At 50.0% G+C, this 25,829-nt stretch overlaps 1 protein-coding gene across 2 annotated transcripts in view; it reads right to left on the reverse strand.

The window, feature by feature from the left end:
- Window positions 1–11,047, reverse strand: part of ANKRD33B (ankyrin repeat domain 33B) — a 71,864-nt gene extending 60,817 nt beyond the window's left edge. Inside the window, exon 1 of one of the 2 annotated variants that reach the window (XM_070587206.1) lies at window positions 10,262–11,047. In XM_070587206.1, the coding sequence (XP_070443307.1) occupies window positions 10,262–10,615 (354 nt within the window). In that variant the 5' untranslated portion in view covers window positions 10,616–11,047. The remainder of the gene's footprint in view (window positions 1–10,261) is intronic. The other variant, XM_070587205.1, reaches the window with a different exon arrangement.
- Between the last annotated feature and the right edge of the window lie 14,782 nt (window positions 11,048–25,829).

The raw sequence follows: 25,829 nt of genomic DNA on the forward strand, positions 1-25,829 counted from the left end.
GACAGCTCTCTCGTGTGATCAAAGAATCTAATCCAAGCGAATGTTTAGGCAAAGGCTTGCCTCTTGGTGGACGATCCCCCTGATTATATAACCTAACACATCAGCTTTCCTCCAAAGGAGGGCTTCCAGATACCGCTCAAGGAGACATTCTGTGGTCAGCAGGTCTTTCTCTTTCTCTAAGGGGACACTTTGTGTGTGGCCCCAACTCACGAGTGGCCTTCTTCCTAAGTAGGGCGAGCGACCATCCCCGCTGGCCGGGGCAGGGGGCTTTCCCAGGCGCGGGACTTTCAGGGCCCAAACGGGAAAGTCCTGAGCAGACCACACAGAGCGAGCTCATCACGCTACAGAGCCAAAACTCGCCCGCGGAAAGCGGCCTCCCCCCCATCGCAGTGCATGCAGGGTGAGTCCGGGGACCTCAGAGGTGGCCCGCTCCAGCCCACCCTTCCACAGACGAGGATGCGCAAGTGACAAGATGTCTGTCTCAGAATCGCTCTTTCTGCTGCTTCACGGTGCCTCTTATGTCCCTTTTACTGCAGATGAAACAGGTCCCCCAAAGATCTGGATCCCTGGAAGCAGGACAGTCAGCAGGGAGCCACGTCTCCCGGTGACGAAGGACTCCACGGTGCAGCAAGTTGGCTTCAGAGCCTCTTACCGAGTCCAACCGTCGCCTGGTGCTGCTCTAAATGGAATTCACTTCCTAGAAACCTGCCCATTATCTAACACCAAAGAAAGGGCGCCTGCAAAACCAACCCAGGAGCCGTGTGGATGCAGCTAATTTTAGCACATGACTATTGTCCCTCATGTTTGCAAATACAAAAGCTGGGAGTTCTAGAAGGAAGCAATAAGACACTGACCTCTCTGATACGAGTGAGGAGGGCCAGGCCCCTCGCAATGGCTAGTCTGACACTATCAAGAAGTAGGAATGGAAGGAGACTTTGGGACCCTCTACACCTGCTCGTTTACAGGGGAACAGCACCACAGAATCGGGCCCTGAAAGCCCCAGGATGGACCAGGGCTTCGACTCCAGGGCTCCTTGCACTAACTTGTACTCATAGGAAATGTTGAAGGAAAGAAAAAAGGCTTGTGACGAATCCTGGTATAACAGCCATCCTTCCCCTCCTCGAAATGCTCTCCTTCATCCTCGTCCTTCATGTGTCTGGAGCTTTCTCATTCTCCTCTGAGCCTCAGACTGCTTCCACTCCATTTCCTGAGGCAGCATGTCGGCCTCCACCCACCCGGAATCAAAGGTGCTCCCAAGAGGTGGCCCCAGCCGCCTCTCTGCTCCCTCTGCATCTCCCCAACCTGCTCCATTTGCACCCATGGCACCAACCACCACTCTCATTGTAGTACCAATGCCTATTATGAGATCTACCCCCTTAACAAACGTTTATGGTTACAGAGGATCCTCGCCAAGTAGACATGCCATTTTCTTGACTACTCCTCTGTGGTTAAACATTCACTTCCACCTTTCCTCTTGGCTAAAATTCAGACAACGGTACTGGAAAACCATCTGGAGATTAATTCACCCATAGAAACAATAGTTCCATTTACTGAGTTCCTATGATGTGGCATGCACTGTATATATGTTACCAATTTGCTCTACCTAGAACCTCTCTGAGGTATTGTTATCCTCGTCATCAGCATCCTCATTTTCTAGTTGAAGATCTAGAGGAAACTGAGGATCAAAAGATCAAGTGACTTGTCCAGGATCATGGAAGCAACCGAAGCCTGCCATCTCTGGCCACCAAACTTATTTTCTACTCTAAGAAAAGTTCTAGAGCACTTCAAACAAGTGTACATGCCAATCACCTCAAGACCTACTTAAAGTGCAGATTCTGGTCCAGGAGGTCTAAGGAGGGGCCTGGGATCCTGCATTCGGGAAAAGCTCCCAGGTGCTGCCAGTGCTGCTGGTCCATTACCACACTTTAGCAGCAATGGTTTAAACACCCGAGTCCCAGTTGGTCTCATTCCCACATGTTAACCAGGTCTGATCCTGCTGTAATTTCCAAAATTTTAACTATTCATAGTGGTAACGCTACAGATAAAAGACAATGCAAGCCTTTTTGTGTTTTTTTCCCAATTATTTTTATTGTGGTAACGCAAAACTTACCATCTTCACCATTTTTAAGGGTTGCCTCCTTCATTTTTATTAAACTTGTGACTTTGAAATAGTGACATACCCACAGGAAGTTGTTTCTTTCTGCCTTCCTCTCCCGTGTCAACATCTTTCTTGCATAATTACGGTACAAGAGCAACACCAAGAAGTTGACATTGCCGCAATCCACAGAGCTTATTCAGTTGTCACCAGGTATACAAGCACCCGTGTGTGTGTGTGCGCGCGCACGTGCATGTGTGTGTGCAGTCCTACGCAATTTTAACCCACAAGTAGCTCCCCATAACCACCACCATAATCTAGATGCAGGGCCGTGCCATCACTACGAGGCACCCTCCTGCGACCCTGTTAGAAGAGCACCCACTCCTCCTCTCAGCACAGCCCTAACCCGGGCAACCTCTAATTTGTTCTCCATCTCTACAACCGCATTATTTCAAGACTGTTACATAAATGGAACCATACAGCCTATGATCTTGTGAGGTGGACTTTTTCCACTCAGCCTAATTCCCCAGTCTTCCTTTATTTTTAAACCAACGTCACATGCCTTGCCTTATCTCAGAAAATGTGCAACTATAAATTCAATTAACATGCTTTACTGGGACCTCCCATGAGCAGGGCTCCTGCCTCTTGGTCGGGCCTCACCCTCACACCTCCTGCCTACACCTCTCTCAGCTGGAATATCCCTCACCAAGTGTGGTCTCTACTGCAAGAGTCACTTAAATCTCAGAAACAGAAGCCCAAGTGCTTGATTCTCCATTCCGTCACATGCCTACTTGGGATCTGCATTATTCAGAGCTGACATAAACATACCTTTGGAAGCAGACATTTGTTTTTCTGTTACTTTAAAATTGCTCTCAGGGGCCAGCCCGGTGGCATAGTGGTTGGATCCGTGGGCTCCACTTCAGCAGCCCAGGGTTCACGGGTTCGGATCCTGAGCACAGACCTACACACCACTCATCAAACCATGCTGTGGTGGTGTCCTACGTGCAAAGTGGAGGAAGACTGGCACAGATGTTACCTCAGGGCCAATCTTCCTCAAGCAAAAAGAGGAAGATTGGCAACAGATGTTAGCTCAGGGCCAATCTTTCTCACCAAAAAAATAAAATAAAATAAAAATAAATTACTTAATCAAATTAAATTACATTGCTCTCAAACCCCACCATTCCAATCCAATTTGCCACCATGCCAAGTGTCACCTGGGATTTCACGTCTACCTTAATTTCCATGTCTCTGACTTAGTAGAAATAAGTAAAATCCACCTTCAACTGTCTTTCAAATTCAGGAACACCTTTAAAAACAGTCTCTTCCAAATTCTTTTATGTATACACACCCCGAATGACATCAAGGATTCTTAACATCCTACTTCATCTTAAAATCTCACCTTATAAGAACACATACACGCCCCATACATACGCCATCATTCCACCAGGCTGTCTAGAAGAATTACTTCCCAAATGTCTTGAATGAAACATATTTTCTTGGTTCGCATTTTTTAACAACTTCTCTAATCCTTCCTATTTCTTTTAAAGAGAAGAACGTATTGTTTTACGTATGAAACTGTTTTGACCTAATTTGAAGAAATCATAGAATGTCACTTGGTTATGATTTAGAATTTTACTGGACCAATAGATTGTAAATCAGTCTGAAGCAGTTAAGCTCACGTGCTCTGCTTCGGCAGCCCGGGGTTCGCCGGTTCGGACCCCAGGCATGGACCTATGCACTGCTTATCAAGCCATGCTGTGGCAGGCATCCCGCATATAAAGTAGAGGAAAATGGGCATGGATGTTAGCTCAGGACCAGTCTTCTTCAGCAAAAAGAGGAGGATTGGCAGCGGATGTTAGCTCAGGGCTAATCTTCCTCAAAAAAAGAAATGAAAAGAAATCGCCAAGAGGTATCACACAGACCATATGCTCTGAATTGGGTTTAAAAAGTTATTTTAATAAAGCTTAACATATCTTTTAAAAATTTTAAACACAATTCTAAATAATTTCTAGGTCAAAAAGAGAGGAAATCATCTTGTAAATTAGAACAGAACCACAATAAAATACTGTGTATCAAAACTAGTGAGAAAAGCAAAAGTGATACTTTGAGAGAAAATTTTGGGTAGAATAAACCTGAAGGAATGAATAAAAAGAAAATCAGAAATTGACGAAATTGTGAAGAAAGAAACAGATCCAGAGCAAAAGTTGACTCTCTTAAAAGATTCATAAAATAGATGTTTTTGACAATATTTGTCACAAAAGAGAAATAGCATAAACTCAAAAATATAGGAAAACAGGATATAATACAGTTACAGCAGAGATTAAAAAGAGAACTGTATGAAAACTTCATACTATCGACCTTTAAACCTTAGGAAAAATGGAAGCTCCCTAGGAAAATAGGTTACTGTAATGGACTCAGAAGAAAGAGAAAATCTAAACAATCCTGTAAGCATTAAAGAGCTACTGACCTAAAAGTGTGACAAGAGGGCTTAAATTTTAGTAACTTCCAATTAGTTAAATAACACCCATAGCTTTTTCTCTATTGCAGTTGTATCTACCAGAAGTTGTCATTCAAAACAGTTTTGAATAATACCTTGCAGATTTATTGATATGAATGTTAGACAAATAAATGATATTCCAAAAGAGTTCATATGCCCTATTACTGTTTTAGATGTTTGTAACACTTCTCCCTTAGTCTTCCCTTGCAAGTACAGGACGGACAAGAAATCAGATGTTCAAAATCACCCCAACCATCCCACAAATTTCTAGCTGGCTCATTTCTCCTGTGCAGCCAGGATGCAAAGGGGCAAAGCTCAGAAGCCCCTTGGAGAGATCCATGGGGGTTCAACGAATCATCAGGAGCAGCTTTGGGGTGATTCTAGAACCCAGCTCTCCTGATGCATCTAGATGCCCTCTTTTCTGAGCCCCCCTTTCTTCAACTACACAATGATGAGGATCAGTAACCTGTGAAATCCCTTCCAACTCCCAAACCCCGCAACGACAGTTCTTTGAAATTTCTAAAACCTTCATCCACACAGACAAAAAGCGACATTAAATACAACCCTTTCCAAAAAAATAAATAACCTTTTCCATGAAAATTACAACAGGCCTTCGGGAGCTGATGCTTGCTGACCCTGGATGATTAGGATGTGGAGGTCCTTGGTACCCTCTGTTTGGGTACCAATCTGAAATTTTCCTTAATAAAAATAAATTTAAAATCAACAAATAAATGCTTAGGGTAAATGAATAACATCCTTTACAAACAAAAGCAAATTCACACTTAAGAGGGTAAATCTGGGCTCGGCCTTGTAACTCGCCTCGGCAAAATGACACTGAACCTTATTCGTTCTGCCTGCTCTCTGGGAACCCTGCCCTGCCTTGGAGAACAAGCCCAGGCCAGCCTGCTGGAGGATGAGACCACACGGGGCAGAGACCAGCAACCCCAGCCAAGACCTTCCTAGTCTGCCATCTGCGGCTGATTGCAGCTGATCCAAGCTGAATGCAATACCAGCTGAGATCAGCTGCGCTGGGCCACCCTTAGCAGAATGTTTACTGTTGTATACGCCATGAGGTTTCACAGTTATTTGTTATGCAGCATTGCTGTGGCCACAGATAACTGATACAATCATATCAAGAACACACGGGATATTCTATACATGATAATGATGGACACATGTCATACCTCTGTCCAAACCCACAGAATGTACAACACCAGGAGTGAACCCTAATGGAAACTCTGGACTTTGGGGGATTGTGATGCATCAACGTAGGTTCATCAGTTACAACAAACGTACCACCCTGGTGAGGGATGTTGATAATGCGGGAGGCTGTGCACGTGTAGGGGCAGGGAGTATATGAGAAATCCCTGTACCTTCCACTCAATTTTGCTGTGAACCTCAAACTGCTCTAAAAATATGAAGTCCTTAAACAAAAAAAAAAAATGAAACACAAGGGCCTCTCTACTGTTGCTGGGCCCAGAGCGCCCCAGCCCCGACCTCGGTCAGGGGAGGAGGAGGCCCAGGTTTTCCAGGCCCACTTCAGCTGACCCACTTCTCTGCTCCAGCCCCTTGGGTCCCATCTAATCTGCTCCTTCTCCCTTCTCACCCCCTTTCCCACACTTCAGAATTTGCAACTAACAGACATCCCCCAACAGCAAAGCCAGGCTCCCCCTGTGCTTGACGAGGCCAGCAATCACTACGCTGACTGAGGCCCGAGACCTGCTAAAGGAGGAAGGGCTGGCTGGGAACCCAAACAATTGACTCTCGTTTTAGGGAAAGGTGATTCCAAAGTTTATAAATCTTTCTACAAATCTATAAACCTTTAAGCCCCTCAAGAGTAAAAGGGAGGCATCCTCGCCATGCTTGGTGTGTGGTATGGGCTTATCTGAGCCAAGAGAGCAAATGAGTGGAGGACCTTTGGAAAATTTCACCGAGAGGCACTAGAATTTAAACATGCAGGAGAAGAATTCCATCAAGAGAGGAGTGCAATATTTTAAATTTAGCATAATTGGGCCTAATTTGGTTCAGAGCTGTCTGACATCTCAAACCGCTGTTCTGCAACAACAACAGCGCAAATACTTCCTTTGGTTCCAGCGCTGTCTCCAGAGCCACCACGGCCCTAAAGGTGACCCTCGGGACATCATAATAAGTGGAACAGGAGAATTATGACAAAGAATTATGGCAGCCTTCACTGTCCCCAAGTCAGAGGGAACAAAACCACCGTAAATCTAAAAGACAGGGAGGGCACACTTTGAATGTCACTGGAGAATTACTTGACCAATATTTACATGTTGCATATGAAATGATGCAGTCCTTTTAGAGCAATAAATATTTTAGAAGGGAAATTGTGCTGAAACACAGCCAAGACTCTCCCAATCTCAGGAGCCAGGAAAGAACACATTTCCTTAAACAAAACACTTCTGATCCTTACTTACTCAGACCGAACGAAACATCTGTCAGCTCAAGAGAGCTCCCTCTTAACTGACCAGAGATCAGCAGCTCAAGAAACACACCCCAAAAAAAGCCTTTAGATCCATTTTTCCTCCAGGAAGCTGGCTGTGGGTGGTATTCGTGAACATTTCCTTCTGTAGTTAATGCAATTATCCCTCTATACCACCAAAGTTCTCAGGCTTTCTCTAAGTTTTTACTGCCAATCACGATCAGCTTATAGACCAGGCCCAAAGGGCTCCTGCCTCAGGGCCTTTGCACTTGCTGTTCCCTCTTTCTAGAGTGCTCTTCCCCAAATATCTTCTCTCCTTCTTCACTCAAGTGTCACTTGCTCTCTCAAAGGACCAACCTATTTACAATTTCGGCCCTCAATCCCTGAACCCCTGGATTGCCCTTACCCAGCTCCAGATGCTGCTGGCTTAGGGGTAGAGGGAAGGCCTCCCTGAGAGGATGCCCCTAAGACAAGAACCTGAAGGCAGTGGGTGAGCGAGTCATGTGGCCATTGGGGGAGGCACACCACAGCCCCAGGGTTGGACACTGGCATGCTGAAACCAGTTTGTCTCCCAGTTTCCTATTTCTTAGCCAGCTGCTCTAGGCCGGCCTCTTGCCTCCAGCTTTAGCTACCACACTGTCCCCTCTCCATGCTGCACCACCCCTCGGCTCCATCTGCCTAGCGGGAACATCCTCCCGCCACTGCCTCCAAAACTCTCCCTTCCTTGGGCTTCCAGGATTGTCCCAGCTCCCACATTCAAGACACTTGCTCCACATCTCTTCAAAGTGTCTTCTCCTCATGTCCTGCCTCTGGCCAGAAGCACTGGGTACTGTTACTCTCTAAGCACTGGGTACTGTTACTCTCTGAGTGCTTCTCTCCTCAACTAAAAGGTTAAGACTCTCAAAGGCAGGAACTGTTTGTTTCATCTTCCAGTCTCCTACAGCACCTAACCAGTGTCTCGCACGCAGTAGGTCTGCAATGAACACACAATGACTCACTATTCACGTGCGACAGGAAGCGAAGTTTTTTCAATAGCATCCAGAAGCCCCCGGGAAGAACAGCAGCTCTTGCCTTTCCCCGCTCAGGTACAGAACACAGGACTTGCTCCTGATCAGAAGATGAAACAGCCAGGGGTCTTGCAGCTGGTGGCCACCCGCCATTTTCCCATCATGATTTGGTGCGGAGCAGAGAGAAGACTCAGAGCAGACAGACAGAGACTCCATAATCAAGGGGAAAAGAAGGGAGAAAAACAGCTTTGCTGGCAGAAGGAAATAAACCTGGAGGATGCGCGTTTCTGAGCACAGAGAAGGCAGGGGAGTGAGAAACAGGCCAAGACGGTAGCCGAGGGAGGGCCGTGTCACCCAGCTGTGTGCATCAGGCGCTGCATCTCACAACCCCAGGAGGTACGCGCGGTCATTAGCCCTATTTTAAGAGGAAACTGAGGCAGACAGGCGCTGAGAAGCTGGAGCCTGTTCCATTGCCCTCCCCTGACTCTATGCTCAGGAAGGGGCTTTCAAACGTGGCCCAGAAACTCAGTCTGTCAGGCCAAAGCCCCCTGGGGATGGTTCACCTTGATCTCAGTTGGCTCCAATGCAGCTGTCTTCAAACTTTTATTTTTTGCCCCCAAGAAGACATCATAAAGCTGAGCCCTGTGGGGGCTGGGCGAGCCAGGGCCTGCCCGAGCCCCATCCCCCCAGCCCACTGGGGACCGCTGGGCTGCCAGGACACGGGAGAGACCGCCACCCATGTCCTTCCTGATCCCTGAAGGGCTTCGGTTAAAGCCCTTACCTGCCTCAGGAAAGCGAGGTCCCCTAGAAACATCTATCCGCGGGTGAAAATTCTCCTCAGTAAAAGCGAAAGTGGAGCCGCAGACACAGTCCCAGTCGCCTGCCCCACCCACAGGGACGACAGGGGTAGGGCGGGGAGCAGGCTCTGCCAGGCATCAGAACGCCGCCACCAGCGTGACGCTGCCCCCAGGCCCCGCCTCAGCTCTCCCGGCCTTAGGGGCCTCCGGGCCAGCGTCGCCCGCCCCATCACACCCAGCGCAGACCCTGCTCCAAGTTCAAACGCTGTGCCACGTCAGACGCGTCCAGTGTAGGAGCAGAAGGGGACGCTCCCCGGCTCCCACCTGCCTCAGCCCAGCCCAGCCCGCAGTCAGGGACGTGCCGCTCTGCCCCCGAGTAAAAGCACGTTTCCCATCAGCTGCGGGCTCCGGAGCAAAAGCACGTGCGTCCCGGGTCTGCGCTAGACTGGGGCGGCAGCGCCCGCGGGACCTGGGCAGCGTGACGAGCAGGTGAGACCGCTGCCGCCGGTCCACGCAGCCCAGACCAGGCGGCACTTGGCCGCCGGGTCCCTCTGCGGTGCTGCCCTCCACGTGCTTGGGGGGGGGGGGGTTGTGTTCGGCGAGCCAGTCCTTCTCAATTCTTCTCAAGCCAACTTTTCTTTCCTTTTCTAAACGTCTGTTGCCGAGTCTTGACACGACTAACGGATACCCGGTGCCTCTTCCCACCCCACCCCCACGCCTGCCTGCCCTACCCGGTGGGTGGCGACCCCTCCGGCGCCCTCCCCAGGCCCTGCCTGGGGGCGGGTGGCAGTGGCTCGCCGCGGTGACTGTGCAGACAGCCTAGTTGGAGATCACCTGGCGGGTCGCCGCGCGGGTCACGAGGCGCAGCGGGGCATGGGGGGCGGGGCGCGTAAGCAGGCGGTCCCGGAGGAAAGTCCGAATCGGTGTGGCCCGGGGTCGGGGGGGCCGTTCTGCGCTCGGGAAAGGGCACAGGCAGGCGCAGCGCAAGGGGCCGAGGGGGCAATTGTGGCGCTAGGCAGAAGGGGTTTCCTCTGCAGGCGGGAAGGGTAATGGTCGGGTGGGGGTGGGGGGGACAAGGTTGAAGGGACCCGGCGAGAGGTTTCAAACCCGGATCTGGGCGCAGCCCCCGGGGAGATTCAGGGACAAGAGGACTCTGGGGGCGCAAAACGAGAAGGGGACGCGATCGGGACGCAGGACCAGCGGCGTCTCCCGCGGCGCGGTGGCCCCGGGCAGAGTATAGTGGCTCTCCCGCCCAGCCGGGCATGGGCAGGCCACCCAGGGCGCCGCGCGCCCAGAGAGCGAGGAAAAAGTGCTCTTTACAGCGGCAAAGTCACCGCGGGACCTGGACAGAGTCGGGATCCAGGCGGCGCGGGGAAGGACAGGGAGGGCGGAGGGGACCCAAACCCTGCGGGGACGCCAGCTTACCCGGCCGTTGCGGTCTGTCTCCTGCACCTCCTCGGCGCTCGGTCCCCGCCGCACCAGCGCCTTCAGCAGCCCCACGTCGTTGGCGCAGGCGGCGCGGAGGAGGGTCGCCGCCTCCGGGACGCCCTCCGGGACGCTTTCTGCGCTCTCGGCGCCGTACTCCTCCTCGCCTCCAGGAGGGTAGAAGGAGTCGTCTGAAGCGATGCTGCGGGTGTCGGGAAGACGGGAGAAGTCCTCGTACTCCTCGTAGTCAGCAGGGTCCTCCCCGACCTCTGCGTCCCGCGGGGGCGACGGCGGCTGCGGAGACACGCAGCGCGCCCCGCCGCCCTCCGGCCCGGGCCCGGCCAGCAACACCATGCTGGCGGCCGGGACGCGGGCCGGGGGCCGGGCGCAGGCCGGGAGACGGGGACGCCGGGCGCGCACCGAGGTCACCGCCCCTTGTCCCCTGCGGCCCCAGCAGAGCAGTGCTCGGCGCGCACCAGCCCGGCAGAAACGAGCGTGCGCTGGAAGACTAAAGTCACTGGAGGCAGGAGAAAGCCCCTCGGGGGTGGGAGGAGCCACTGGGGCTTTCCGCGCGCGGGGGGCGGGGCGGCCGCACAGAAGGAGGCGCGCGCCCCAGGGTCCCCTGCCCGGAGCCGGTTCCCGGCAAAAGTTAAGAGCAAAGCAAGGATTTTCTCCGCACCGTGGGGACAATACACCCGGCTCCTTTCCCCGGAGCTGAGAAATGCACTCGCAGGAGAACCAGAAACAATAACTAAACAACCGGAACGCCGGTGTTGCGCAGGGCGGGTGGGCCCGCCCCTCCCGTCCGCCGGCTCCGGGGATGAGGGCGAAGGTGGGGGTCAGGGAACGCCGCGGCTGAGCCAGTTTCCCGCGTCGGGAACATCCAAGCCCCCAAGGCCGGCCGCTGCCCAGGGCGTCAGGCCTCCGGGCCAGGGTCGGGGGAGTTTCTCCTCGTCGGAGCCACCGAGACCATTTTTTCACCTCCCCGGGAGTCTGGGCTCCCGGGCCAATCCCAGTCCCGACTTGAAGGCCGGGGAATCCACGGGGTGCACAGGGCACGGAGGGCAAGCGGATGCAAGGGAGGTGGAGTCCACTGAAGGGACCCGGGACCCGCCGCGCTGCGGACCGCGGGGAAGTCCCAACCCAGAAGGGAGGATCTGCAGAGTCGCCAAGTCACAGAACCCGGGCCAACTGTGGCTTGCAGTGTATTCCTAAAAGAGCGACCTTGGGGAGGTGTCCAGGAGCCCCAGGGGGGAACATTTGGGTGGGAAGGGGCAGCTCCAGGCCAGAGCGGCGTGTTTCCTCCCCCACTCCTAGCCAAGGTCGCTGTGCCTGGATCTGCGGAGTCGAGACGGATTAACCCAGTGAGGCCGCGACCGGGCGCGCCGACTCCGAGGATGACTGCCAAACGGAGAGAGCAGGGCTGCAATCGCCCGCCGCGACCGAGCCCCAGCGCCCCCCTGGCCCGAGCTTGGCCTCTCCGCGTCCGTCCCGGGCCGAGGAGCGAGGATTTGCCCTGGGGAGTGCCTGACCTCGGGGAGGAGGATGCACAGTGGGCCAAATCCTCGTGGAGGCGCCGTGGTGAGCGCGCGCCAGCAGCCTGCGTGCGCAGTGTTGCATCGTTGACAGGAAGCATCGCGGGTCCAGGGGCAGAATCAGAGACCACAGAGTCCCCATCCCCTCTCTGTCCCCTCTCCCTCCTTTCTTTCCACCGCTCTTGACAGCGTGATCACCGTATGCCAGCCCATGGGAGGCCCTCGGGGCTCAAAAGTGAACCAAACCGAGCGGACACAGCCACTAGGAACAAGCTTGAGGCCCCCAGACTTGGGTGGGCAAGCTGAGGGACACAGCGGGGGAACACCGTCAAAAGCACCCCGGGTGGGCGGTGGGGGCCGGAGCGAGGTTTGATCTACGAGACCTCTTTAGTCCCTGGTGTGACACCGCGCTGAGCTGGACTGGCCGTGGTGATCGCTGTGGCCTCCAGCGTCCTCCAGACCTGCTCAGAACCGGGCATCCGCAGGGCCAGTGGGGGCGGGGGGTGACGGCGGGCCCCGAGGACAGCGATTTCTGGTGAAGACACGGCTACGCCTGAGCGCGCGCTCTGAGCTAGAAGGGAACTTGGCGCACCGGTTTCCGTCTGTACTCGGGGTTTTCTTTCTGAAGCCAAAAATACCCCAAATCATGCTTTGCTTTTTCCTTTTTCCTGTAACTGGCCATATTTACATAAATTCCCACTAGGATTTTCCCTCTTTCAAGGCTGACGGTTGTTTTAGCTTGTCCAGAGGTCTGTAAAGGAAGGCAGGGGATTTACAAGTTGAAGTGCCCCGGAGGGCGGGGTTTGCTTTGCTGCCCTCCTCTTCTCCCAGCCAGATAGGGCACAGCCTGGTGTTAGAGGAAGAACCCCCCAGGCTGGGAAAGGGTCCCCGGCGATGCGCCCGGGGTCCTTCCGCAGGCTGCAGCTCCGGAGGGCTGCTCGGCACATCATCTTTCTTGGTCCTCTTCGCCAGGCGCTACGGAACTCAGGCTCTATCTTCAGAGCTCACTGCTTCCTTCTTTCCTTCCTCAGAAATTTGGATCCAAATAGCACTTGAATGGTTTGCCCTTTAGAGATAAACTTCTGGAACAGCTTGCTCCAAATAAGAAGCAGCCGTTTGTGGGTGATGGGGCTCCAAAATCAAGCTGATCATTTTCTCTTTTAGAAGTGCACCCCTTTTACCACAGAGACGATAGGTTCTCAACGTTGCTAAACGAGCACAAAATTAGGCATATGTATTTTTAGTAAAGTCAAGGATTATATATTATGTGTACAAAATCTACATAGAAAGGAGAAAGTAGCTTATCAAAACCGCCAACACATTCAGGATAACTTTTAAATCATTAACTTTTTGAGAAACTGTATTTTATCCAAGACTATTCAGTATCAATGAAATGTTTTAATTTATGATTTTTAAAGATATAGTTATGCATGTATATATATATGTAGCAATTACACAATTTGTTGATTTAGTTGAATAATTTGTCTTTAGGCCATCAAAAAAACATTCACTACTTCAGTTATATTTCTGGAACAGGCTACCTAACTGCACAGGAGTTTCTTTCAAAATTGCAAGCAGTGCATTTAAAGACTGAAAACTGAATGCACCTGTAGCAACGGCCCCCTCAACTTTGGAAGGCAAAGCTGGGGGGGGGGGAGGAGGGCACCCAGTGGTGGAACAAACTCCAGCCCGCCCCACTGCTCTAGAATAACCAGGGCCCACCCCCCAGGGCTCCGTGGAGGACTGAATGGAAAGTGACCTCAAACCTCTGCACATTGTCTGGAATTTATCACACAATAAGCATCAACTTTTGTTGTTATTAAAATTAAAGGATCCGTTTGCCTTGATATAAACTGCTCTGCAGGAGCGGCTGCTCCAAATGTGTTGCCCTATTTGCCGGGAGAGCTGGTCCCCGTGCGGGGCATGAGAATGCAGTGTGGTTTGGGGTAAAGAGACAACTGTGCTATCAGACAGAGCCAGCTTCCAGATTATGGCTGTACCACTATTGAGTTGCAGCCATAAGAATTCTCGATTTTGAAAGTATTATCATAGGTATACCAGTATTTATTTGACCAGTCTCCTACTCTTGATATTTAGGGTATTTCCAGCATTTTCTTAGTGTGCACAAATTCACCCTTGTCCAGATATTTCCTCAGAAGAACCTCCCAGGTCAAGTGGCCTGAGCTTCTTAAACTCCAATATTTTCTTCATTGCTGTATTCAGAATGGTAATCCAAAGTCTAGGCTATTGGGGAAGAAACTCAAGAAATGTACAGAAACTGTTCCAGAGATAGAGACGTGAATCAAAGGAGAGCCAGACCATGGTCTCAGATGGGAAGACTCAGCTACAAAGAGCCTGCTTGTGTCCTACTGTTACCGAACAAAAGTGAGCTCCCTCCTGGCGAGTTCAGTCCAACTCTCCGCCAGAAGTAGTTGCCTCACAAAGTAAAGTGTATTTGCTGCAAATAGGAGAGCATGAGGAATCATTTCTAGTCATGGCGTCCCCGAACAAAGGGAAGCAGGGACATTTGCTTGGGATGGGGAATGAACATTCGAAAGGGAGAGGTGGGTATTGGCTTGTGCAGGCTCAGTTGGAAAACATGCTTCCACGTACACTGCAGGTTACGGTAGGAAGGCCTGAGCTCCTCCTGGAGAGATCTTAGCATTGGACATAAGGCAAAGGTCCTAGGCGTAGCTCTCGAGGTGAGGCTTGGTCTGGTTCAGGGAGGCTGGTGATTGCATCTCTTTAACATAACAATAGGGAAAAAGAACAATTTGGAAAAGCAAGTAGGGGCCGGCCTACTGGCCCTGTGGTTAAGTTCGCACATTCTGCTTCGCTGGCCTGGGGTTCTCTGGTTCAGATCCCGAGTGCGGACCTACACACTGCTTGTCAAGCCATGCTGTAGCAGCCATCCCACATATAAAGTAGAGGAAGATGGGCACGGATGTTAGCTCAGGGCCAGTCTTCCTCAGCAGAAAAAGAGGAGGATTGGCAGTGGATGTTAGCTTAGGGCTAACCTTCCTCAAAAAAACAACAACAATTAAATACTTCTAAACCCATGCTCAAGCTCCTCAGGGCAATTAGTCGGTGACACTTTTGTTCTAAAAATGATGTGACCAAGTTCCAGTGGAAATTTGGGGGGCCAGGGCGAAGATGACAAGACGAATCTAAAGCAGATCTCACCAGATAATATACACTTAATAAGATCCTTTGTTGTTGTTTAAGCTCCAAAGAGTTGGCTTCCATACTAGCAACTAAAAGAAACTTAATTCAGCAAAAAAGCATATTTAAAAACAGAAAAAGCCAAATGTGGAAAAAACATTAACGGTAGGAAAAACATTAATTGTGCTGCCTGTACATGGCCAGAATATAGAGAGATAGCTTGCAAATCCAGAAGAAAACACTGAGCGTATTTATCAATTTTGTTGTCCCCTGGTGAGTGGCATTAAAGCTCCTTAAAATGAAAAAGGCTGTTTGCTTGCCTTTGGCGGCTGTGAGGGACAGCACCGCAGGCTGGCTTGGATCCTGCTTTCTTGGGGTCTGGACTGAGTGATGGCCCCACTTAAAAGTAAAGGAAAATGGGCCAGTGCCTGGAGCTGGGTCGAAGAATAAGATGGGGACTTGGGGAGAGTCTGCGGCTGGGGAGCAGACCCTGGGCCCCGATCCGTGAAGGCTGAGATGCTCCATTTTCTTGCTGCCACCTTGCCCTCAGAAATGGTCTTCAAGGATGGAGTTTGGAGAAGTTCATTGCCTTCTGAGGCTTGCAGCAGGCTCCTCCAGCTCTGCCACTGCCTCAGGAGAAGTAGCAGTGAGTTGGGGATGAGGCATCTCTTAGTCACTTGTTTTCTAAAAACAGTTTAAGTCAACCAAAATCATTTGGCTTGGAGTTTTGCAAATTTCCCAAATTTCCCCATTTGCAATAAGTGGAGGCCACCTAGAGTATCCTGAAGTCAAGCTGATGAGGATCAAGGCTACCCCAGGGAGAGAAGCCCAAGGTGACCGGCCCTACATACCGAGCTGTATCATCCTCCGTCCGGGGAGCATAGGAGTCCTGACCTGATCCAATCTGATTCTTATCTAAAGTTATAGCACCACCCAACAACCATACCCCACCCACACTGATACCATTTTAATGACTTTTTTACGTAATCTTTCCTTTGTCTTGTAAAGAGAGAACTCACATGCCTATGCCTTAAATTTAGCCCTATCCTCAACCCATGTTTGCAGCTCTTTACTGCCCATGGGTCCTGTCCCCATGTTATTCTCTGAATAAAGGAACACTGCTAACAGACCTTGAGAGTCCAAGAAATCTTTCTTTCGACTCCTCGGCTTGCCAAGCCCGCATCAAAGTGAGAGAATTGCTAGGCCAGATTACCCTTCTGAGCTGCTTAGAAATACAAAGAAAAGTCTCTGTGTGTATTTCTGGATCTCCCTATTAAAGAGATTAGGGGCTGTGTGGCCCTAACTCAGTTCAATTGACAGCAGCTGGATTCCTCCCTTTGCAATCAGAATTGGTACAACCTTTTAAGAGTTTCTTTTTCTTTTAGGGAGGATTTCTGCCTTTGTGGTTAAATACCTGGAAGGAGGACATGCACGTATACCCCTAACTGCCAGTTCTTCTGACTTCTTCCTGCTCTTGATGAGAATTAGAAATAATAGGATATAACTAGAGAAGCTGTGTTTTCTCCAAGGACAAAAGCCCTCAGATCCTCATGTGAATACAGGTGGTTGGATTTTTAAGGCCAATTTAGGGAGCCATATGTGATGTGAAAAGCTATTACAAGACCTGCTCACAGAAGGTGTTCCCACAAGAACAGGGCAAACTCCACCTCTTTTCCCCGTCACTGCCCCTTTGTTCAAGACCCATAATAGCTCTTATTACCCTGTTGTCCAACAATGTTTTGCAAAACTATCTTCCTTCTTGTAACCTGAGTGTTCACCAAGTTCAGGGACCAGGTCTCATCAATTTGTTTTTAATCCCTAGCATCTCAGAGGGTGTCTCGCCATTTCGGTTGATGCTCAAAATTCCCGTTAAACCACGCCTGTCCCAGGCCTCTCTCCTGGCTTCTGTCCATTTGCTGGCAATCTTTGGTGTTCCTTGGCTTATAGAAGCATCACCCCGTCTTTACGTGGCATTTTGTGTGTGTGTCTCTATAACTAAATCTCTTTTTCTTTTTTTTTTTGAGGAAGATTAGCCCTGAGCTAACTGCTGCCAATCCTCCTCTTTTTGCTGAGGAAGACTGGCCCATCTTCCTCTATTTTATACGTGGGACACCTACCACAGCATGGCTTTTGCCAAGTGGTGCCAGATCCGCACCCGGGATCCGAACCAGCAAACCCTGGGCCACAGAGAAGCAGAAGGTGTGAACGTAACCACTGTGCCACCGGGCCAGCCCACTAAATCTCTGTTTTTGAAGGACACCAGTCATACTGGATTAGGGCTCACCCTAATGACCTCGTCTTCACTAATCACATCTGCAACAACCCTATTTCCAAATAAGATCACATTCTGAGGTGCTGGGGGTTGGGGCTTCAATCTGGGAATCGTAGAGGGACACGATTTAACTCATAACCCCTGCCCTTGGAGGGTTTCCATTCTGCTGCAGAGACACATAAGAAACAAAATAAAAACAGCAAATACATAATATATTAATTCGTATTAAATACCAAGGACAAAATAAAACAGAGAAAGAAAATGGTGGGATCCAGGGATTATGATTTTAGATGAGAGAGGTAGAGGAGGTCCCACTGAGGAAGGGCCTTTGAATTAAGACCAAAGGAAGCGGGGGAGCAAGCTGTGCTGGCGGTGGGGTCCCAATCTGCCCCTTTCCTGTCCTCACGTCTGTCCCCATCAGGAGTATCCCATAATGCCTCTCTACCCCAACCCCGGCTCCAGCAATGCAGGCTTCCAGGGTACCGAAACTGCCGCCCTCCCCTTCTTCTGGTCCCCACAGCAACCTTCTCGAATCCTCCTTCATTCTCCTCAAGACGGCTCTCACATCTCCTGCTCTAGGGAGAAATGAGACCAATCTTCTCCCCAGGGAGTGCCCTGGCCTCCCCTCCCCCAGCTGAGAGTCGTCTGCATACCTGACCTTTGCCACAGCTCAGTAACCAGTGGAAGAGGCACCTTCCCCCACAACCAAGCCCAGGGCCCCCTCCCTGGGGATTCCCGATACCCCCCTCAGAGTCCTCATGTCATCACGTGGCACCTGTCATCCTCCGTTCAGATCTGCATCTTGAAACAGACTCTGCCTCCTTCCTACACCCTGCTCCACCTCCACCCACCCCATCTTGCCTTCACAGCCAAACGCTCTGCAAGAAAGATCTCCTTCCACGACTGCCATTTTTCATCTTTTATTTACTCATGTAAAATATATATATGTTTTTTGAAAATTACAAAGTACTACATGCTTCTCAGAAAAACCCCCAAACACTCTGAGGCCTTGATGTAAGAAGGCAATGTGTCCCCTCTACCCCCCTACACTTCCCCTGTTACTCTTTGACTCGCTATCATCTGCTTCTTCTCCCTTCCCCCCCCCACGACCCCCTTCCCCAAAGGTCCTACAGGGGCTTCTCTTCTATTATACTCAGCTACTCAGCAGACATTTCCAGCCCTGACCCACGTTCTCTGCCTGAGCAGTGGCCACCTACAGACACTGTCACCTGGACTCACTCTGGCTGCCCAAATGGTAGTCACCCCAGCTCTCCAGCACAGAGTTGGAAAATGGGGGCCCCCCTCACATATTTCATACCCCTGGGGCTCTGAGGCTCCAAGAAGGGGAAGGAGGTGGGAGTTCTGCCCACACCGGACTGCAGAGGGGCAAGGCTGGAGGATTGTGACCCAGATCGCGGATTTCAAGAACAGAGACCGTCCTGGCTGTATCCTACAGCAGCACACAGCCCAGACCGTGCTTAGCAAACATTCCTGAACAAATAAATGAAGCCGGTGGTTAAGCAACCCCAGGTTTCTCAAGATTCTAACTCTGAAGCAACCGACCCATCCTACCAACCTGGAAGCACTCAGGTCATCAGTTCTGAAGACTGACCCAGAGCTGGCACGGTTTGTGGGAGCTCCATCCAGCCCTTCACAACACTGACTGCGGTGGAGCCGACAGTCACTGCTTTTTATTGGCACATGGTTTACACTTGAATACTGCCTCTGGTTCCACGGCTGTGAGGGGATAGATTCTCTCAACGATCCACCAGAACATTCTGGTATTTTATCCTTGGACCAAAAATATCCCCTGTTTATGATGATAAAATCCCAAAGTTCTATTCTTCCCTCTCCTAATCTGGAATTATTCAGTCAGCTGGCGTACTGAGCGAAGCAGATGCGCAATCACCGTCTCGACATGCACACTGGATCACAGATTTCCTCCGCGGAATCCTCACCCAGTGACTCATGCCTGTATTCACTGAGGCAGCAGTTGGTTCCCCTCCCCGGACTGCAAGGACGCTTCAGGGATCCGCTCCCTTCTGAGACCTGGCTTCTGGTTTATTAGCACAGACCTTGTCCCCTCCCTCCCCTCACAGACACTCTCCTCCATAGTGTTTATTAATTAAGTGTCAATTTAATGGGAGGGATCAAAAAGCATCCCAGCATGGTCCTGCTCTGAAAAGCTTGCAATTACTCTTGATGGTAAGCTGTCTGTGCTGCCGATGCACTCCGGGGATATGCAGCCCGTGTCCCCTGAGAGCTGCCAACTGTGGAGCCATAGCCCACTCCAATGGGAAGGGTTGAACGACGTCACTGAAGAGAGCAGGGCCTCGATAAAGCTCTCGAATTTAGACAGTGGAGCGAAAAGGATACATTTTTTGAGGGGAGCGGCTGGACCAGAGTCTGTGTCGTGGAACGGGAGGTACAGCAGACGGGCCACGGCTGCTGCTGCTGGCTGATTGGATGTGTTGGCCATAGAACTGGAAGAATGGATAGAAGTCAATGCTTCAACTACTCGCCCCAACCCTCATTCGAGCCTAACAATGTGTGTGGGTTGGGGTGCTGGGGGGCAGTAAAGGTTACCTGTGTCATTGTTGTTATCACATACGGACGATGGGCTCCGGTGGACCCCACTCCCCCTGCACGAAACCCAGCAGTCTCAACCAGAAGAGCTTCAGTGCTGAACTGACAGGACTGTGACCCCTTGTCGGGGACTGGCCTTGGCCACGCCAAGATATGTCTCTTCGGCATGAGGATTATTTGGGGCTGGTTACTTTTAATAAACTGCAGACAGGAAAGTAACTGAGGGGTGGAACTTGCTTGCCCTTTGTTAGGAGATATTTACATTGTAAAGGAAATCTCCATCTGTAAAGATGTCTCCCTCTCTGTACCAGGAAGAAAGGGGATGACCTTATCTCCACAAACTCTTGGATCAATGCCAAAGGCAAGGACTTAAATCTGCATAATAATCTTATTCCTGTTTCTGGTAATCTTCTGTAACTGACTCCCCCCACCCCCAACATCCTCCTTTGTCTTTAGCTGGATATGATATTTAAGGTGGTGGCTTCAGCCATTTTGGCGAGTTGCTCGGCTTGCCTGAGCCTCTCCCATGTATACATGTTATAAAGCTTTGTTTAGTTTTCTCCTGCTATTCTGTCTCGTGTGAATTTAATTCGTTCTCCGGCCAGACGAACCCAGAGAGGGGAGAGGAAATGTCTTCCTCCCCTGCACCCTCAACACACACCATGGAAGACAGAGGGTCGCGGTGGTTCTGACTTGACATAACAATTATCTTGCTCCATTATGGATGGTTTTTCACTGCTCACCAAGTCCATCTCTGCTCTCTCTTTGAGCCCCAAATTCTTGGCCCAAATTGCCCTTCGCTAGATTGTTGGAGGAGTGAAACCAAATTGCTTCTCCATCTGGCTCAGATAATCTACCCTTTGGAGAAGATTTCTGAACTCTGTCAGTCTATTTTTTAAGACATTTTTCCCTAAAACCCAAAAAGATTTCAGACTGAACTTAGTTTCGTTTTTCCCCAAACCAGCCGTCTTAGGGCTCCCACTCTGGACAACTCTCAGCATCCCCTTATCTACCTTCCATCATAATTTCTAAGATTTCCCAGACTTCAGGGCACCCTCATTTGGCCAGTTTTTATTAAGCATCTATTTATTCTCACCATATGTACTAGGATCCTTCCTACCAGCAGAAAGTATGGCTACATCCATACAACATAGAATCACGTGCCCCTGCCCCACCCCACACATGCTCGCATGGGCTCTTGAATGAAGCATGGTTGTCTCATTGTAAGGACTTCCAGCGATATTCCCTTCCTCTCATTCACCCATGTAGTCATCTGTGAACCTTTGCCACTGAGCAGTAGCAGGCACTGAAGGGTGAAGTAAAAAATTTGGTCTAGAAGACTCTTGAAATGGAGACAGTAGAATTCCACACATGGATGCTTCTCTGCGAATTTGGGAAAGATTGCCTTTGCTTTGTTCTAGCTGCAGAACCTTCAAGGAACACACATTTCCCACCCAGCCTCTATCCTGACTCTTAGTGGCTTTTGCCTCACCTGACCTTGCCCCTAGGCCTTGCCAAACCCACAATCCTCCAACCCCTTCTTTGCTCTCCCAACACCACACCCTCATCCCTGTTTTTTTTTTTCTTTCTTTCTCTGTCTTGGGTTAATTCTAAGAGGTCTCACTTAAATTCCTCTCTCATCAGATTCTTTGCCTCCAGGCTTACCCTTAACCTCCTATCACCCACAGCCAGCTAACCCCTCCCCTGGGGTCATGCCTATCACCCCCTTGTTGCAGCATCTCTCAGGCTGTTGAGTACCACCCCCAGGGGAAGTCTGCCTGCTAAAAAAGAACCGTCCTAAAAATGTGGCTGTGGTCTCCACAGTGGGGGGTTCTTAGACCCACTCAGAAATTCTGGTACCTGTTCTTGGTTCTTGCCATTCTAGAATTCTCCTTTCCTTCTTCCACTTTCTCTTTCTCCACTCCACTTGGTCTTAGCAGGCAACCTGACCCTCCAATGTCAGTGGTCTGCAAAGCTATTCTCTCTGTGTCCATCCTCCCCAGGGAATCTCATCCTATCCCTGGCTTTCCCCACACCTAGGGCTCCTATAGGAACACAGCCAGATGGGGCCCTGGACAGTGCCACCTGGAGGTACCTCAAGCATCTTGGGACTCTTTCTGGGCCAGACTGAACTCACACACTCTTCTCCCACAAATTGGCTCCCCTTCTGCCCTCCTTATCATGTTTAATGACCTAGCACCTGCCCAGACACCCAAGCCAGAGATTCCATCCTCTTCTTTACACCCCTCCCAGAACTCCCCAGCATAGCTCGTGTTCCCACCCCTGCTTCTCTGCTCCCTCTGCCACATGAGGTGTCTCCTCAGGGAGCTCTCTGTGGTTTTGCCTCCTTATCCCCAGCCTGACGCTGTCCATGGCACGTGGTGCATAGGGCACAGTTGTTAAGTTTAGAGTCAGCACATCTGAGTTCAAAATCCCACTTAACACGAACACTATGATTCAGTAATTCCACTCCTGGGCACGTAGCCAACACAAATGTGTACACATGTCCAACAAGAGACATGGACTGAGCTATTCACAGAAGCTTTGTTCATCATGGGAAAGAGGAGGAAGAAGGAGGAAGAGGAGAACAAAACAAGAATAAGAAGAGAAAACAACTGCTCATCAACAAGAGATTGGATAACTTAGCTGTGGTATGTTCATACAATGGAACGCTATACTGCAGTGAAAATGGATGACCTATGCTTCCCTCATCGACATGGGTGAATGTGACCAACATAATGTTGACCAAAAGAAGGCAAACACAAAAGAACACATGCTGTAAGATACCATTTATAGAAAGTTTAAAATCAGGCAGAACCCATCTGTATTGCTGGAAGTCCAGATAGTGTGTACCTTTGGGGGGGAGGAGGGGCAGTGATTTGGGAGGGGACAAGGGAGGTGTTTGGGGCGATTGGAGTGCCATGTCCTATTTGTCATACTGAGATGGTTACACAGATGCATTCCCTGTGAGATAACTCATTAATCTATACCCTTACAATTTTTCTGAATGTCTGGTACACTTTAACACATTTTTAAAAGCTCAGCTCTTTTTAGCTTGAGTAAGTTATTTGACCTTGCTGGGGCTATGTACCTTTCTCAGGGATAGCAACACCCGCCCTACAAGGTTGTAAGAGAAGACTGAGAAAAACAATTCATGGAAAAGGTTTAACACGGAAACTGTAATTGAGTACGCACTTGGTTAATGCTAGCTATTATTAATAATTAGCAGTCAGTAAACGTTTGTGGAAAGAAGGATTAACCCAGAGCCCCAGCTCTCTCCTTACTCCAGAAATTCCTTTAATCCCTGTATCTGGAGGCCCTGCCCTTACAAAAGGCATCCCAGGATCCCCTCTGTGCTAGAGCCACCCCGCTCTCAACCCCTTTGGAGAATGGAATTCCTGCCACCTCCCCACCCAGTGGCGCGAGGAGGGGCATCTCCTGGCTCCATGTCTCCTCTGGATCTGGAATTCAAGACTGTTTATAGTACAACTCATGGTGCAGACATTTCTCATTGGCTCTGGAGCTTAACCATTACTCATATCATTGTTTACTCCAAATTCCCCACAGCCAGGTCGCCCACTGGGAAATGCCCACTCCACATGTCTCTTGGACCTATTGCTGCACATTTTAACCCAAAGAATGATACTGATGATGATGAATGTGCCCAGTAGCTCCCAATCCCCAATAAGTCCCCTGGAAATGACCACTGTTGGTCAGGATCGGCCTTCTTTGGGGACGTTATTAACCCTCCCAGGCTAAGGAAACCCAGGAGCTTCCCTTGACAAGTCGAATAGTCTTGCAGCTACTATTTAACTGCTTTATGCTTCAGTTTCTCTGTCTGTAAAGATGGGAATAGTAATAATGCCTTCTTCGTAGTTTTATTAATGATAATTAAATGAGCTAATTTATATAAAATGCTTAAAACAGCCCCTGGCACATAATAAACATCACTGAAGTGTTAGAATCGGCATTACTGTTGTTCGTTCCCTAGATCACAAGCCCACTGTTTCTCCAGTTTAACGGTCCTGAAGGATGAGCTGTGGTCCTCCTCTCCTCTAAATAGCCTCCAATTATACGAGATTCCAGAAGGAAGAATTGGAGAAGCAGAGTGGAGCCTGGTGAGAGTACCAGCCACCTGAGACCCAGGTATAATTCTGGAAGATTAAAAACTGGAGTGATGGAAGATGGTAACAAGATTAGGCAAGGATGTCATCATCATACTTTCCAAGCCTCCAGTGCCTCTAGGTGACACAAAGCTGAGGCATTGGTGGACCCATTTCAGGCCGTCTCCAGGATGCCCAGGGCCACTGACCAGCCTCCCAGCAGCTGCAGCAGTAATGACCCCTTCCTCGAGCAGGTTCCTCTTTAACACAACCACTGTAGCCCTTCCACCCCTGGGGCCCTTCTCCAACTGTGCAGTGGGACTCAGTCATCTCCAATCTGCCTGCCTTCTCTCCTTGTGGCCTGAGACAAGAGCCCAGGAGTGACAAACATGGAAAGGCTTCCAGAACATTACAGACTTCTGCAACCACAGGCCTGATCTGGAGTTGCCAGCTCCCTTCCACCACGATACATGAAAGCCCCATTGAATTCCTACCCTCAGCTCTTAGTGGAACCAGTAGACTCCTAGAACCTTCCTCTACCCTCTCCAATCCCTTCCCGGGATAGGCCTAATCTTTCTTGACAGAGGTGCTGCTTCCCAACCCTGAAGATGGAAGAGCCACCCAAGGCACAGCCATGGATATTCCCTCTCAAGTGAGTATTTATATCTTTGAAATCTTCCAGACCCAATGTTCATTTGCCTGACTACAACCCTTTTGAATGGAGGCCATGAAATATTGAAAATCTAACTTAAAAAGGCTCCTCAATCAGAACCAGTTCTTTTTTTTTTTCTGAGGAAGATTTGCCCTGAGCTAACATCTGTGCCTGTCTTCCTCTATTTCATATGTGGGTCACTACCACAGCATGACTGCTGACGAGTGATATAGGTCCATGCCTGGGATCTGAACCCGCGAATCCAGGCCACCAATGCAGAACGTGCCAAACTTAATTCCTAGGCCACAGGGCTGGCCCCCAGAACCAGTTCTTAATAAGTACAGCTTGGCTTCTGGTTGTCCTTCGGAGTGGACACATAATTCCCCACCCACCTGTGGGATTCCACCAGAACTTCTCCCATAGTTAAGTGAGATAGTACTGTGCATACTCTCTTCTTACTATCTCTTTCTACCTATGACTATGTTGTAGATACATTTATATGCTGTGAGTTGAACTCTGTCCCCACAAAAGCTATGTTGCAGCCCTAACCCCCAGTGCCTCAGAACATGACCTTATTTGGAAGCAGGGATGTTGCAGGTGTAAATAGTTAAAATGAGGTCATGCTGGAGTAGGTTGGACCTTAATCCAATATGACTGGTGTCCTTTTAAGAAGAGAAGAGGGGGCTGGCCCTGTGGCCGAGTGGTTAAGTTTGTGCGCTCCACTTTGGCGGCCCAGGGTTCGGATCCTGGGCACGGACATGGCACCGCTCATTAGGCCACGCTGAGGCAGCGTCCCACATGCCACAACTAGAAGGACCCACAACTAAAATATACAACTATGTACTGGGGGGATTTGGTGAGAAAAGAAAAAGCAGGGAAAAAAAATTGAAGATTGGCAACAGTTGTTAGCTCAGGTGCCAATCTTTAAAAAAAAAAAAGAGAGAAGAGAGGCACACAGGAAGAAGGGCATGTGAAGACAGAGTCAGAGACCAAAGGTGACAAGAGATTTTCACATATTGAGGTATATGGAGTAACTTCTGGTTCAAAACTCATTTGGCTTGAACTAAAGAAGCCTGATTTATGGCCTGTCAAACATACATCGTACATCTGCTTTAACCGTTAAAGTAAAGAACTTGCTCTCTTAAGAGAAGAATGCCTACCTCCCCTCCTACAACCATATTGCTAATGCCCATATTAGTCCCTTTCCGACATCAGGGTCATGTTGACCTGCTAATTTGCAACAGAATACCTCTTTGAA

This window comes from Equus przewalskii, chromosome 20 (genome assembly GCF_037783145.1).
Source record: "Equus przewalskii isolate Varuska chromosome 20, EquPr2, whole genome shotgun sequence".
NCBI classification, from domain to species: Eukaryota; Metazoa; Chordata; class Mammalia; order Perissodactyla; family Equidae; genus Equus; species Equus przewalskii.